Source organism: Octodon degus, unplaced genomic scaffold (genome assembly GCF_000260255.1).
Source record: "Octodon degus isolate 3935 unplaced genomic scaffold, OctDeg1.0 scaffold00020, whole genome shotgun sequence".
NCBI classification, from domain to species: Eukaryota; Metazoa; Chordata; class Mammalia; order Rodentia; family Octodontidae; genus Octodon; species Octodon degus.
The window spans coordinates 7488697-7505213 of record NW_004524596.1 but is presented as its reverse complement, the minus strand read 5'-3'; the positions used below and the strand labels follow the sequence as shown (position 1 = coordinate 7505213).

General features: G+C 45.1%; 1 protein-coding gene and 1 pseudogene across 1 annotated transcript in view; one reads left to right on the top strand and one right to left on the bottom strand.

The window, feature by feature from the left end:
* Positions 1-10008, bottom strand: part of Galm (galactose mutarotase) — a 76211-nt gene extending 66203 nt beyond the window's left edge. The window contains exons 1-2 of the mRNA XM_004627626.2: positions 9705-10008; positions 609-763 (exon numbers count right to left, since the gene is read on the bottom strand). Coding sequence (XP_004627683.1) covers positions 609-763; positions 9705-9894 — 345 coding nt within the window. The 5' untranslated portion in view covers positions 9895-10008. The remainder of the gene's footprint in view (positions 1-608; positions 764-9704) is intronic.
* Positions 10009-13895: 3887 nt separating this feature from the next.
* On the top strand, positions 13896-16170 carry LOC101582935 (annotated as a pseudogene).
* The last annotated feature ends 347 nt before the right edge of the window (positions 16171-16517 follow it).

Below are 16517 nucleotides of genomic sequence, written 5' to 3'. Positions count from 1 at the left end.
TTAGTTAGTCCTTGAGATCCTGCTTTCCCTTTCCTTGTATTATATCTTTCTATTTGTATTTCTTCTTTGGAGTTCTTATACTAGGGAGACTATACAATAATAAATAAATGTTTAAAAAAAAAAAAGCGGAAAGTGAGGAGGAGCAGAGGTAATCTTGAGGCCCGAAACTCCTTGGCAGAAGGGGAAGAACGGGCTGGGGCTACAAGAGATATTCACATCACAGCAGTTGTAGCACAGGGATGTGGGCTTGGGGCCAGGCCTGCCTACTTGTCTCCCTCAGGAGCTGTGGGGCCTTTCAGAAATTCAGGCATCTCATTTCCTCCTAACAGAGCTGTGGTAAATCTCAGAGGGAACAGATGCAGATGCCTGAGCAGTAAGCACTAGGTATTATTTCTACTCCATGTTTTGTCAGCCTGACTCTGGACACCAAGCCATGAGAAGTCGTTTTCTGTCTTTTTCTCAGAGCTCCCAGCCAGTGACAGCAGAAGGAGAAGGTTGGGCCCTGGATGTGGCCCTGGGTCAGGCCCAGGGTTATGAAAGCAGAAGGCAAGCGTGAGGGGACCCCATGAGCTGGGCCAAGAGGGCCCCCTTCCAGGCCCCTGTCTTACCTTGTCAAACCCTCTGAGGCCACCGTGCAGACTGTTGGGCTCCCGGTTGATGGACAGCTGGTACTTCTTCCCATCCAAAGTAAATGTCCCCTTGGCAATTCGGTTGGCCACTCTCCCAACCACGGCTCCAAAATAGGGCTGCTTTTGGAGGTACCCTGCGAGGATAGAAGGGTCAGGTTTTATTGCTGCCCACCACTGTCTTCTGAGGAAAACTACTTTACCACAAGTTGAGCCTATCAAAATCCTCACAGGAGAACAGGATGATGGGAGTTTTTTACACATGACCTTTTCCTTTCCCTAAGTACTTCATGTTCATTATGAAAACTTTAAAGAATTTTGATAATGTACACAGAAATTTAAACCCTTCTTAATCCCAGCACCAGAGAGATCTTTTGTTCATACTCTTACTTGTATCTTCCCCTCTTCTAATGTAGGCATGTCTGTGCTTTTTTTTCTGTTCATAAAACTGGGATCTTAGTATAATGCTGCTTAATAATTTGCTTTTTTCCCTAAGGCCAATCAATGTTCTTAACTAAAAATCACACTTTTCTGTAGTCCTGGGAGAAAACTATTTTATTTATTTTTTGGTACTAGGAATCAAACTCATGACCTTGTGCTTGCCAGGCAGGCACTATGCCACTGAGCTGTATCCCCAGCCCTTAATCTTTTTTTTTTTAATCATACAATTAGTATATGAAAAGATCCTGTAATACAAAAGGAGACTGGGTGTGATAGCACATGCCTGTAATCCCAGCAGTCAGGAGGCTGAGACAGGAGGATTGCCTCAAGTCCGAGGCTAGCCTGGGCTACATAGTTCAAGCTCAGCCTGAACTATGTAATGAGACTGTCTCAAAAATAAATAAATAAATAAATAAATAAATAAATAAAAATAGAGGTAGGTTTGCCCGAGGACATATAGGATATCCAGTTAAACTTGAATTTTAGACAAGGATTTTGAGTATAAGTATGCTCACAGTACTATTACACACGTCAGTTGCCTACCTGAAATCTAAACTACACACTCTGTATTTTTACCGTCTTTGCTCATCCAGAAACCTTAGCACAGGGTAAAACACAAACCCTTCTTCATCTCTCAACTTCCTTCTCAGCAGTAACCACTGTAAGGAGTTCAGCACGCATGGGTTTTTTGTTTTTTTTTTGTTTGCAGTAACTACATATAAGTATATATACAAACATACATATACTCTGTAGAAACAGAATCAAACCAGACACACAATTTGCAACTTCTCATTTGCCCAGTGTCTTAAGATCTCTCTGTGAGGCACCGTATCTTTCTACCTCATTCCTTTTCCTGGCTGAAGGGCCTACCGATGAGCCTAACAGTGACAGGCCGGCCCTTCTGTGGGGAGGGTCACTCGAGGAAGCGATGTCGCACGGCTGCAGTTACAGCTTCGTGCCCGGGCACATCCTGGTACTTTTCCTTTCTTTAAACTCTTCCATGCTTGGTTTACAATGGAAGAGTTTAAGGCCCGGCTATAGCCTTTCTTTGTGTGTTCCCGCCAAGATGTTCATTCAGATCACTCAGAATCCCACTGCTCTTTGCTGAGGTCCTCCACATCCAGTCTGGTTTTGGATTCGCAGGGAACGCAGTTGAAGATTATACGTTATCTTTTTTTACTGCCGAGGGGTTCTCAGGATACAGACTCCGAATCTGGTAGGCCAGCGCAGGTCACAGGCTCCCGCCCCTCCGCAGGCCGTGCACGAGTTGAACACCGATCGCTCTCTTCTCGTCCAGGCTCACTGTCCTGGTTCTTCCCTTGCTAGTCTGGGGTGCCCTGGAGTCGTGCCCACGGACTGCCACTCAACTACCAGAGCCTGAGCCCTTTCTAGCTCCGAGTCACTTCCCTGAGGCACTCCGAGTACACTGAACTCATTTCACCCCAGGATATTTTTACAGATGTGACAACTGAACCCAAAAGGATAGGAAAATTACTTGCTCTGGCTGGATGTGGTGGCACACGCCTGTAATGCCAGCTCTTAGGAGGCTGAGGCAGGAGGACTGCCAGGAGTCTGAGACCAGTCTGGGCTATGTAATAAGTTCAAGGTCACCCTGAACTATATAGCAAGACCCTGTTTAAAAAAAAAGAAAAGTAATATATGGGAGGATATGTGTAGGTTCTATACACATGGTACCATTGTTCAAAGGACTTGCGCATCTGCAGATTTTGGTATCTGCGTGTCACCCTGCCCAGGCCTCCCATATATTTTAAATCATCTCTAGATTACACATGATACTTAACACAAATTGTTTTTATACTACAGTGTTAGTATAGAGGAAGGATAAGAAGAAAACCTAAATATGTTTAGTACAAATGCAGTTTTCTTTTTTGGTACTGGAGATCAAACTCAGGGTTTCCCTCATGGTAGGCCAGTGCACTGCCACGGAACTACAGCCTTCAGCCCTGGCTTTATTATTATTTTCTGAGTCAGGGTCTTGCTAACTTGCTCGGGTTGGCCTTGTGATCTTCCTGCCTCAGCCTCCTGAATAGCAGAGATTATACACATGTACCACCACAGCTGGCATAAATGTAATTCTTTCCCTCAAAGATTTTCTGTCTGTGGTTGGATGGATCCACGCTTACAGAATCCACAGACATAGCGCAGACTGTACCTGAAAGCACAAACCATTCTGTTGCCCAGCTCTAGGGCCATCGGTGGGCACGGGCGGAGCTGGTCTCTCTACCAGCTTCCATCTCTCTCTCTGGATCCTCCTGTTTCTAGCTGTAGCTTTAAAGCTACTTACACGAGTGTCTTAGTTATTTTTCTTGTTGCTAAAACAAAACACCTGACACTCAAAGTTAAATGAGGAAGGTTTACCATAGTTCAGTTTTTAGAGGCTTCAGTTCAGCTTTGGCTGCCTCCCAGGCAGGGTGGCACAACAGCGGGGCATCACGGAACAGGCAGGCAGAAGGCAGCAGGCAGCAAGCGACAAGCAGGGACCCTCACATCTTATTCACACATGCACACACATGCACGCGTACACACACACATACACACACTCACACTGGGTGGGCACCCTTATTCCTGGCACGTACCATGAATCAATCCCAGCATCACATTCTTGATCCCAGCATCACACGCTCTAGATCCAGCCATCTCTAAAAAGCCCCACCTATGACCCCAGGAGGCTTAAGGGGGTTGTCTGGCTATAAGCCATCACAACTGGTTAACCAAAAGGAGTCGGTCCCAAAGGGCCTGTTTTCATAGCGAGAAGGCGATGCTCCCTTTGCTAACCATCAGCAAGGATCAGAGCAGAAGACAGGTTACCAGAAGAACAGCTCCACATACTTCTTTGATTGTAGTTTATGGGACACCGGCACTCTTGGGTTGGAGACTTGACGATCTCAGGGGCAACTATCTATCTTTGTGCTTGGGTGTGATCAAATGTGGACAGCTGGAAAGAAATATGAGGCAGGGACATAGCTCAGTGGCATAAACACCTGCCTGGCAAGCACAAGGTCCCAAGTTTGATCCCTAGTACCACTAAATAAATAAAATAAAATAAATAAAAAATAAATGTGTGGACAAATAAGGTCTGATAAAATAATAGTAATCGAAGGAGAAACCCAGCAAGGGCTGCCAGTCCAGATCCTTTCTGACCCAGCTGGGCAGCTTTCCTTCTTCGTAAATGTGGGGCAGGGCTCTCTCTAGCATGGTGATTCCTGTGACTACGATCATCCAAGGCAAGTGAGAGAATTTTCTCTTTCTTTCTTTCTTTTTTTTTTTTGCCATTTTGGGATTTGGAACCAAGGGTGGTCCGCTATTGAGTGACATCCCAGCCCTTTCAGCTTTTTTATTTTGAGACAAGGTCTTCCTTAAGTCCCTTAAATGGCCTTGAGTTTGTGGTCTTCCTGCCTTAGCCTCCCAAGCAGCAGGGATTATAGGAAAGTGCCTCTGTGCTCAGCAGAGAATTTTTTTTTAAATTAATTAATTTTTTTTTATGACCGACTCTTTAACAGAAAGAGCAGGAGTGGATAGAGTAATGTTTCTGGATTTTATGCTTGGTTTTGGGGAAAGAGTTTTTGGCTCCTATGATCTGCCCTAGTGAAGAAGTTCAGGACAGGAAGTCAGAAGCTATTTCTAAAGTCTTCACTTTGGGGTATTGTTTTCTGAATCCCCAAAAGCTAAAAAAAAAAAGTTTAAAAAAAGGAGAAATTTTGTCTCAGTGACTGTTAGGCTGTAGCCGATTTTCAGTCCTACCTTGGTTTATTCCACAAATGTACACAGAGCCACCACTTTCACTGGAGGTACCCTGGGCACTGACACAACACACCCCGGACAGCATGACCCTGGCCACAGACTGTCACGGAGCCCCTTGGAGTGGCCACTCACTGGCCACAGCTCATCAGTCCACGGAGATCAAAAGCACTGGCTGGTTTGGATGAACAGTCGTGTAGGATTACAGCACAGGACAGAGAAACCACATCCCCAGCTGTCTCTGAAAAACCTTCACAGAAGAGCATTCACACTATCTTCAAACGTTACTAACATTTCACCTCAGATCAGGATTACAAAAAGTGACAACCTCCAAATTGTGAATTGGGCAGGACTAAAAAGTTGTTTTGAATTGTAGAAAATATTGTTTTCCATGAAAAGTTCAAAGTGCCTAGGTCAATCCACACGAATGCCTACCGGATCAAGTCAACTGCTGAGGGGAAACTTTACTAAGGAAAACACTGGCCAGAATAAACAAATGTGCTCAGCCTTGAGATATGATCATTCCACTCTGCTAACTTCCACAGGCCCCCATTTTTATATCCACTTCAGAGAGAAATAAATTATTCACTATTCTTCTTCCAAAACTTTCACCCCCAAATGACGAAGCTTTGGCTTTATGAAGAAAGTAACTAAAAACTGACAATCACTTTGATTATCCCAGATTGGTGGATTGATTGATCTATCAGTCCATCACTTTTTTCTTTGAGACAGGGCCTCAATTTGTACTTTAGTTGGCCTTGAACTCACTATGCAGCCTAGCTGGCCTTGAACCTGCAGCAATCCTCCTGCCTCAGGCTCCTGAGTGCTGAGATTACAGAGAAGTGTCACCATGCTTGGCATCGGTATTTTTTGCAGGCTAACAAAATGAAGCAAAAAATTCTAGTAGAGTGAGGGGAGGTACTTGGGGCAAAGGAAGGGAAAGGGACGGAAAGGATGGACTGCTCATTCTGATTAGAGACATATCATAGTCCACAGTGTATTTAATCATCCTGCTCTGTTTCAGGAGAGAGACAGATTTGGTGAAGTTCCATCACTTGCCTAATACCACACAGCTCTAAGGGACAAGAGAGAGATGTTAACGGGGCCCCCTCAAGGCTCCCACAAAGGCACCTTGGGCCTTTGCAACATTCAACCTTCTACCCCGATGCCTTTGGTTCCCACCTCGTCCTCCTTCTGAACTCACATTTTCTAAAAGCATTAGGTTTATTTATTGTGACACTGGGGATCAAACCCAGTGTCATGTGCATCTCAGGCAAGTGCTCTACCACTGGGTCATGTCCCTAGCCCTAAAATCAGAGTTGGTTCTTCTATCCTCCCCCACCCCCCCAACACACACACAAAAAGTTCTCAATGCCCTAGTAGGGTGTTGGTGGTAAGGAGAGGAACACTCAAGGTAAGAAGTCTCATTGATTGGTTGGCCAGGTTGTTTACATCTGTGACTTAGAAGCAAATAGTCTCACTACAGGCTTTGAAGGACATCTAACACTCAAATGAAAAACAATTTTAAAGACAAGAATTGGTAGGAAAAGCTCATAGAAGGTATGACTGATTTTTTCCCCCAGAATGTAACTAAAAGATTGCATAATTTACCTCTTCAGAATTGTATAGAGAAAATATCTCATTTTCCTTGGGAGAAATTGAGAAATTGAACCATTCTGACCTTCGGGCCTGGCTGTGAGCCAAGCAGTTTATGTAACCTCTCTGGGAAACTAAAGGTTGTTCACAGCCAGTCTGGTGATTACAAAAGGTCCATGTCTCATAGAATTACCCATGCTTGGCCCTTCCTCATGGATCAAAACACTTTTGGGACATGGTAATGCCAAGATAATCCTGCATTGTGTTGTTTTATTACTTTATTTACCTCAGCCTGTTCATATGTACTTGCATCATCAGACACTTAAAGAGGACATCCAGTGAAAATTGTGTCCACCCTACACTCTGCGTCCCACACCCAGATTCCTTTCTTAAGAATAACCATTGCTGGACATAGTGTCACACAACTAGAATCCCAGCACTCGGGAGGCCGAGGCAGGACTGCCATGAGTTCAAGGCCAACCTGGCCTACAGTGAGCTCAAGGCCCACCTGAGCTACAAAGCAAGATCTTGCCTCAAACAGTCAAAAAATTAATAAAATAAAAAATAGCCACCAACACTTGTTTCTTAATATGTATTTTAAAATGCTAGAATTAACCAATAGTTGCAGAGTACTATTTCATACTTTTATGACCGAGACAGCCTGCTTCCTGTTATAGCATGTGAAATCCATGGCAACGCTAAAAGGATCTCTGAAAAACTGAAGGTCAGGGCCTTAAAAGCGGAACTGGGGCACATTTAGGATAACCTCAACAACCGCTGAACACACTGGAAAGCACTACTGTATATTCTAAGGATATTCTCCTTCAACTTGTTTTTAAAACAGCATTCATTCCTTTTAGAATAATTATCTAAAGTATAACACAGGAATGAAAGTGTCCATTTTGATCCAGTACCAAGAAGAGTATTGAAAGGATTTGATTCAACTTGTTACTTGGCAAAGCTGCATGCATCCTGGTAAGACAATCCTAGCAAACACTCTCAAGATGTGTTGATGCGCAGGAACACAGGAAAACACCCAGCTAGATCTTTGAAATCTCCGAGGAATTGTCTTTTCTCACCTTTTTTTTTTTTTTTGATGGGGGGGGGCAGGGCAGTGTCTTGCTATGTAGTCTAGGCTGGCCTTGAACTTGTGGCAATCCTCCTGCCTCTGCCTCCCAGTGCTAGGAGCTCCATGCCCCGCTTGTCTCTTCTCACTTTAAAGAATATTCTTTTACTGAGAGCTTCACAAGGGGGCCACAGAGGCACAGATGTGAATGGCCTCCCACAACAAATACTTCCACACAGCGGGCATTTCCATGCAGTTGCCACTTCAGTACAGTTGGCAATCCCATGCCCACAAGAAACTGATACTTCCTGGGTGCCATGTCATTGCGGCCCACACTTTCATGGGCATTTGATTCATATAAAATCAAAAGAATTCTGCTGAAGAAGCACCCCTTTCTCCAAGCCACATGTGGAAGCTCAGGGTACACAGACAACCAGAGGTGAAGAACAGGATCCTCACAACATTCTTATCATAAACTGTACCAATTAGATGAAATATTTCTCTATGGTCCAAACAATACAAAGAAACAAAAGTGTCTGTTGACCCCCAAATCATGAGCCAATTTCAACACTTAAAAAATCAAACAGAATTACGTGCTGTCATGGTTTGGGGTTTTCACAAGGTGAACAATACGGACACATGTAATAATACTATTTTATACCAAATCACCCAAGAATCATATACAAGAAGTGCAGGAAAGACCCATAGGTCAGTGGTGGAAGCTGGGAAGTCTATGCCAGCAGGATGAAGGCTGTGTGCCAGCAGGCTGAGGGATCTGAACTGGAGCTAGGAAGCAACACTCAAGGTAAGCACCAGAGCTCCCCCAAAAGTACCACAGCCCTCCTCAGCAACCAGGAGCTCCCAAGCTTCTCCAGCAATGAGGAAAGCCAATTTCCCATCAGGAAAGCCAACGTGACAAGTTTTTCCTTGAGGCTGAGTAGTGCACCATTTTCCCCTCTGGAGCCAGGAAGTGACACTCAAGATGAGGGCCAGAGCTCCTCCAAAGTTCACTGGGAAAGCCAACATGACAAGGTCCTCCAGCAGAGCAGCCCAAGAGAACCAGCAGCTTCCAACAGCTCCAACGGCTTCTTGGAACAGCATTCCCAACAGGGTTCCAGCAGCTTCTCCTGTTCTGGCTTTATGCTGCTTGCAACAGGTGGGCCTCCTGCACCCAGTACCAAGCTAGCTCAATTCAGCTGGGTGTAATAAACTGACCACCAGCTAGCTCTCCACTACACACACTGAAAGGAAAAACCTCAGACCTCCTCTCAAGCACAATTTGTCTATTTAACCCACCCCAGACCAGAGGGGTAGAGATTGTTTCCCTTTGCTAGTTCTATTTCACATCTCTTTTTCTGTCTAGTTACACTATAATGCAGAGATAGCACAATTTACCCTTTTCCTTGCTGCCTCAAACTTCAATTATAATTATTTCTTTATGCAACTGGTGGGTTGAAATCTGTGTCTTCCGCTACACTGCAAGCTCCTTGAAGGTGGGGACCTCGTTTTTCTTGCTGAATTTGGCTTACTAAACTGATTTCACTGAATTAAGTTTTAGAGTCCACAAATTGATACATGATCCTAATTGCTCCTGGATTCTGATGAGGAAAAAAGTCCATCTAGTTAGGAGGCCGAATTTCTAGATGGAGCTGGGCTTCTTAACTACTTGCTTACTGATCAGAAGAGGGAGTGGGGGTGGGGGGCTAGGCGGTAGATCTCCACGGACCCAAACAGGCAACTTCTGCACTTATACAATCTGCGGCACTATGATGAATTTCGGGGCCAGCCAGGCCTCGAAGAAAAGCGTCTGGCAAAGAAGGAAGCAGAAGGCGCCAGCTGTGATTTTCCTGCTTCGTAAGCACAAGGCAAGACCTGGGAGCCACACCCCCCTATGACCAACAGTTCAAAGATTGCCCCGGGATTGCCAAAACTTTCACTTAACCACAATCGACTTTTTGGTTAACCAGAGGCCAAGACCGAATGGACAAGCAGTCCCAAGTCTTAGAGCTATGTGCATTCATTCCGGGTTTCTGTCTTTTTCCAAGCACCGAGCGCAGCCCAATCTTGCTAGCAAGATTCGCGCACTTCCGAGTTAGACGGTCCCAGGCTGGCGGGCTTTGCTCGCTGTCCCCGGTGCGGGGGCGGCCTGAGCGGCCCGGAGTGTGCCCGGGATGGGGCTGGGGTCCGCCGGCGGCCCGGGGCAGGACGCGACCCACCTTCCAACTCGGCAAAGCCGAGCACCACGTCTGAGGCTTCCCCCTGCCTGTCTTTGACCTCCAGGGCTGTAATGGTGCAGCCCCAGGAGATGATGTCCACCCCCAGCTGGTCGGACTGCAGCCGGAACTTCTCCACCGTCCCTCCCCCCGAGGGCAGCTCTCCAAACACGTTTCTGGTCACCGAAACCATCGCGAAAGTTTTGGGATGTGCGGCTGCTCCCAGCTCCTCGAGCGCGGGCGGCCAAGCTAGGAGTGAGTCGAGTCCACCGGAGGGGGCGGGGCTCTGCCTAGGCTCCTCCCCCTTGCCTGGATTTAGGGAGTGACCCGACCCGCAAAAAATACCCTCTGGGGCTCCTCTAACTCTTTGGCCCGGGGTGACACACGGAAATTTTCCAGCCAGGCTTGCAGTTCTTTTCCTTGACTAACTTGGCCGCACTGCATGTTGGGAATGGGAATCTTTGGGACGTGAAATTGCATTCTGGGGCCTGTAGTCTTTCTGAACCCCAAACTCAAGTTGTAGGCCCTCCACCGGCTGGTCCAGCTGACCTTCTTCTCCACACGTAATTAGCCGGTGTGCCAGGACCGAGCGCCCGTCCTTTTTCCTGAAGTCCAAATTCCTTGAAGAAGAGATCAAGGGAACAACTATCTTGGGGTCCCTGTAACTGCCAGCTCCCACACCCACAAGTCAAAACAAGTCCAGGGGCCCGGGAGATGGCTCAGTGGAATAAGCGCTTCCCTGGCCTGAGTTCAGTCCCCAGTTCTGCCAAAAAAGAAAAAAAGAAAAGAAAGAAGTGCAGAGGTGGGGTTGAGAGAGGAAAGTCCTGAGGGCATCCACTATTGCAGTGCCTAAGTGTGCCCTTGGAATGATCTCAGGAAGTTTTAAATTTTCTTTTTCTTTTTTTCTTCCCGGAACCAGGGATTGAACTCAGGCCCTTGTGCTTGCCAGGGAAGCACTTATTCCACTGAGCCATCTCCCTGGCCCCATCTCAGGAGCTCTTAAAGGCTCAGTCCAAGTCCCTCTCCTGCAATTCCTGATCTTGGCAGCCTAAGGCGATAATTCGGGATCTGCATATTTCACATCCCTGAGGTGGTTCTAATGCATATTTATCTCCAACCAAACTTCAAGTAAGATTGATGGCTAACTGTAAGATTTGATGGCTGAGATTTCCCTTCCCCGCCGCCCCCGCAACTAGGCTCTGATGGAGGACTATGAAAATCTATTATAGAATCTTAATAAGACCCAAGATAAAATACAAGCATCTCTTGGCAACTCTGGAAGGGTTACCAGCCCTAGGGAAGGGGTGGCACTAGGTTCGACTTCAGGTTGTCTTCCCACTCAGTCCACCCCCATATTCAGGCGTCGCTGAGGCCCTGGTTTGGCTTGGTTCCTGGATGTTTCAGACAGCATCCAGCCACACTGTGGCGTGCTCGGAAATGTGTCCGTGATTAGGAAATTAGGAGAACTGGGCTGATGTTCCTGTAATCAGACGCTAATAAGACATAATAAATGTCTCTCGCTCAGCCTTTTCTGTCCATGTGGTTGGAAAGAGTATGTAGCATTTTCCCCTCAAAGCCTCAAGCCTGCACTGCGAAACCTGGGGAGGAATTCTGATAGCAAAGGAAAAATGGGCTTGCGGCAGGCTTCAGGGCCGCACACAGTGTATAATAGCAAAAAGACGCAAACAAGTCAAGGTACAGACTGCATTGCATGCACACAGTAACCCACCGGCACTCCTGACTGCCGCTTCATCAGAAATTCTCGTAAGCTCTGCACGTCCCTTCCGCCCCCTTAACAGTTGTGCCTAACTCCTGCGCAAGCCCTTTCAGCGATGCTGCTAGCAAGGATGCCTTTGAGCTTCTTCTGTGAGCAGGAAGACCACTTTTTTTTTTTTTTTTTTGCTTTTTCAGCCGCCAGTTCTCAGTGTTCTGCCAGGCTCTTGTCACGACAGAAGAAATAAATGCATCTGTGTGGCCGGCACTGAGTGTTGCTAGGGGAGGTGGCGGTGCCCAGCTTGGCAGAAAATGGAACACATCATGATGTCCCCCTAACGTGAGGAGGATACTTCCTGATTTCATTTTCCTTTCACTTCAAGAGTTTAACCAATTGTTCCAGACGGGACTACCTTGAGCTCAAAACAGCTGTGAGGTGCAAACTGATCTTTTAAAAATCTGAGTATCTCACTTTTTTCATCTCACAGTGATATGCTGAAGGAGTAGCCGGGGTCCCCCACCTAGTCTGGTGGAACAGTCTGCATCTGTCAGGAGGTCAGAAGCAAGGAGAAAATATGCAAAATGAATCGCTGCCAAATTCTGGGAAGTATTTAATTTCATTTTGAGTTAAGCCTGAAGGCAAATTTATGAGGCAAAGCGAATAGGTAAGTTTAGTGACATTTTTTCCTTCAACTGGAGGCGGGGAGGCATGAGGGTGTACAAGTAAGGAACAAGGCCTGTTTCTCCTCAGCTGGTGGTTTTAGTCCCCAAAACACTATGCGGAGCAAGGCCAGAGGAATCAAGAGCCCTTAGGCCCTGACTCCTCCTTGAGGCTCTTTCTCATTCTACACAGACACTGCAGAATTTGCTGTTTCTGGGACCCCTCAGCCCCTGGATTCAGAGAAACGACTTTGAAGCCTTAAGCTGCTGACAGACTGCTGCACTGAGGAGACTTGCTGAGAGATAATTACAAAGCCAACTCACAGTTGGTTCATAAAGAGGTCTGCAGTGGATTTGCTTCCATCCGGTTGATAATGTTACTGCAGACCCATTGTCTCATTCCTCGCTGGTTCTTCTTGGGATTCCCTTATCTTCCCGTGAGAATTTTGTTGTTGTTGTTGTTGTTGTTGTTGTTTATTCTACCGTTGGTTCCTTGATTCAGTATTTTGACTTAGGCATTTTTTTTTTTTTTTTTGTAACCCAGATTCAGTAGACTTGATTTCAGATTTAAAACAACAACAGCCACAACATTAACAAGAACAAGAACAAGAACAACAAAAGTGTATTAGGAAGCCAGGCATACCAGGGAGAATCCTATCAAGTTTAGGAGTCGTAGAATTCCTCACAGTTCAATTCAATTACAATTTCATCAGTAATTCTGGGGGTGGAAGGCATCATTGGGTGGGGGTGAGAAGTTATTTCGGAAGATGGACCAAATTTGCCTACACGACATGTTGTCCAGTTGTGAAAACATTAAAGGAGGCTTTGCAAAGCACTGAGCTAAATGCTGGTTATATATTAATAAGTCAAATATGATCTTCATTGAGGAGATTTTAGATTAGCATGATATAATCCCAATCTCTCTATCTGCTATTAAAACTGCAGTTAAATCTTCAGAATTCGTTATCAGCCAGTGTGCTTAAGGTATTTGTAATTTCAGGATTGCTCAAAGACAACCAGCTATATGGGGATTATTATAAAATGTCTAGGACCAGGCACAGCTACTTCCACATATTAGTTGTTCAGTAAATAATTGTCAAATGAGTCCATGGTGCATTCTTATGAGCAGATAGTACGACTGTGGAGAATTATATCTCCAGGGTCTCACTGCTAGATCAGACTCACAATGGTCCGCCTGCTTACCGCCTCCCAAGAGCTGGGACTACCGGCGTGCGCCACCATGCCCAGTCTCAATTGCTGTCTCAGTGCATGGGGGCAGGGGGGACACAGCAGGCCCGGGGATTGAACCCCCAGCTCCTGTGCCTTCTTGCAGGTGCTTTAATCCGCTGAGTTATGTGACTGGCCCTTCTGTTCCGGTTTTTATAGATCCCCTCAGTCCTTATGATAACTGCAGTGTATCCCACTGTGTAAATGTACCACAACTCATCTTTTATTCAGGCTGTTGCCAGTGTTCAAGATTATAAGAAATGTAGTCATGTATTCACAGGTGTATATTGCTTTAGGGAGTTAGGCAGGAATAAAGGTAGAGTAGCTTATTACCAGTAGAACTGCTGAATCAAAGGATGAATCTGAGATGTATGTATTTTTAATTTAAAGTTCATTTTCAACTTTTTTTTAAGAATTTCAAATTTACAGAAAATTGGAAGAATAGTACAGTGAACACCATACATTATTTGAATGAGTTCAATAATTTTAAAATGCATCTGCATGATTTTTCTCTAATTCTACTCTTCCTCCTCCCCTTTCCTTCCTCATCTTTGAGAGTAAGTTGTAGGTGTCATAACATGCTCACTCCTAAATATGTCAGCAGATAGTGTCTAAGAATAAGGTCAAGAATGTTCTCTCTTCCCATCCTGACACAGTTATCAAATTCAAGAAGTCTAATATTGGGGTGGTGCTGTGTGGTGCCCTGACTTGTAAAGCTCAGCATTTGGGAGGCAGAGGCAGGAAGATCACTGTGAGTTTGAGGCCAGCCTGGGCTGCATAAGGAGACCCTATCTCAAAAAACCACAAAACTAACATTAATATAGTTATTTAATGTATAGTACAAAAGCTCCAGTGGCACGGTTGATTAGCGCACTGTACTTATATAACATATAAAACATATTTGAATTGAGCAATCTTGTCAGTAATGCCCTTCATAGTAACTTATTTTTTTTTTGGTCAAGGATCTAATTTGTGATTATACACTCCATTTAACTGTCTTGCTATTTCTTTTGATTGCTTTTAATTCTAGAACAGTTCCACAGTAAATATTGCTTTCTCCTGTCTCATTTTCCTCTAGTGGTTTGACATCTGCTGCTGATTTGTGCCTGAATCAATTCTTGCTATAACGGAAGATCAGTTTTTCATACATAAAAAGAATAAGCCATGAGATTTGTATATTTTACATTTAATCCTTGTGATGGCTGTGAAAGTACTCAACATTATGTAACTGAAAGTATTATATCTTTCTGAATTTAAGCCCCTAATCTGAGATCATTTTGCTTTGCAAATTAGTGACCTGGGGTTTGAACCTACAGCACTGTTCACTGTATAAGCCTGCTTGTGGTAGGCACTGATAGCCAGATATATATTGGGCCCTTTTAGTGTTCTGGAAATGGTGGAGCCCAGTCTGGTCTTGAACCCTCAGCAGTCCTCCTGGCTCAGCCTCCTGATTTATAGTCTACTGCAATGGTAAGCTCAGTATAAAGAGAGCTTTTCATTCCCAATAATGGGGAGTGGAATGAAAATGTCTGAATCGAATCTCACTGGGCAGGCTTGGGTCAGGCGCCTTCTAAACTGACTACCTGATCACTGGTAGGGCAGGCTGGGAGCAGGAATGGGGGGGTTTCCCAAGGGAAGATCTGAGTGCTGTTTCTACAGCGAGAATGGATGCTGGATGCACAGAACCAATATGCACCCAGAACAGAGCAATGGGTCTACATTAAAACATTAAGAACACTTAGCTACATCACACACAACCTGCATCTCACAGAGGCGCTTGTGTCGTTTCGTTGGTGGTTCTTGGCAGCTGCGGCCCCACCCTCACTTCTGTTCTCATTTTATCTCTGTGGGTTTAGTCTTCTGATTGATGTGATAGTGGTGCAAACTTGTTGGAGCCTTTCTCAATATTTTCAATGACTCTGCTGTTTTACAAAAGATAAGAGCCGCTAAGCACACTAGAAGCGACTCAGGGGAAGAAGTGGATTAAGGAATTCGTACTGAAATTCACCTGGACTGCATTCCACAAAAGATACAGCTCCACACTAAAAACCATAGGTGAATGAACATAACTCTCAGAAGAAAATAATATTTAGACAACTTTACAAAACTGTCTTACTCTGTAGGGAAGATGGTGGCCCTGTGTAAGGGTGACTGGTGACCAAGACCCTGCAGCCCAAGTTGGCTGCAACAGACAAGGAAGCCAGGCAGGAGGACCCAGCAAAAGAGGGGGGAAAAAGGAGAAGGAGGAAAAGGAGGAAGAGGAGGGGGAGGAGGAGGAGGAAGAGATGGAAGTGGTGGAGGAGGAGGAGGCGGCAAAGCAGTTTGTGCTGGTGGAATTGTCAGGAATTATTGATTCAGACTTTCTCTCCAAATGTGAAAATAAATGCAAGATTTTCGGATGACCCTGAGAGGCCCATTCTGCAGTTGGATAGCTAAGTCTTCACTGGGAGTGTGAAGGTATTCTTGGAACCTGGGTCTATTTGAAGAAAACGCTGAACATGTGGCTATAGAAGGCAAGAATGAAACAGTGCCGCAATATAAATCCACACAGTGAAGCCGCTCAGCATGACCAGAACTCTCCTGACAGACAAGGAAGAAGAAAGCCTAGGAGAGCTAGAATGGCTGCGGGTGAAGGATAACGATTTCACCTACAGACCCAGCATAGTTCTCTACAAGAAAATGAATTTGAAGTTGTAGCTCCAGCCTCAAAAGAATTGGAAGGTAGAAGAGAAAGAGATTAGTGGCAGTTCAAACCTCATATGTAAACAGGAAGAAAGCACCAGAAACAGACGGTTCTGGTTTTCCCGTTGACATCTCTTCTCCCGAGAGGGAAGGTTCTATTCTTATGGAACCCAACTCACTTTCTTAAAAACCACCTGGAGACAAAATGTTCCTCATAATAACTAATCATGAACTTGTAAAAAAAAAAAAGCATTTTCATGTAAAATAATTGGCCATGTAGCATTCAGTTGCTTCACTGTTTTTACTGATATAATGTAGCACAGAAGTAGCACAATTTAATATACTGGAATTATTTAGAATTCCCAACAGGTACTCAATTTTTTGGGTTTTTTTTTTTTTGTTGTTGTTGTTTGTTTGTTTTGACACAGGGTCTCACTCTGTAGTCCACCCTGAGCTTGAATTGACTATGTTGTCTGGGCTGCCCTTGACCTCCTAATGTTGCTGCCTCAACCTCCTGAGTACAATTAAAACTCT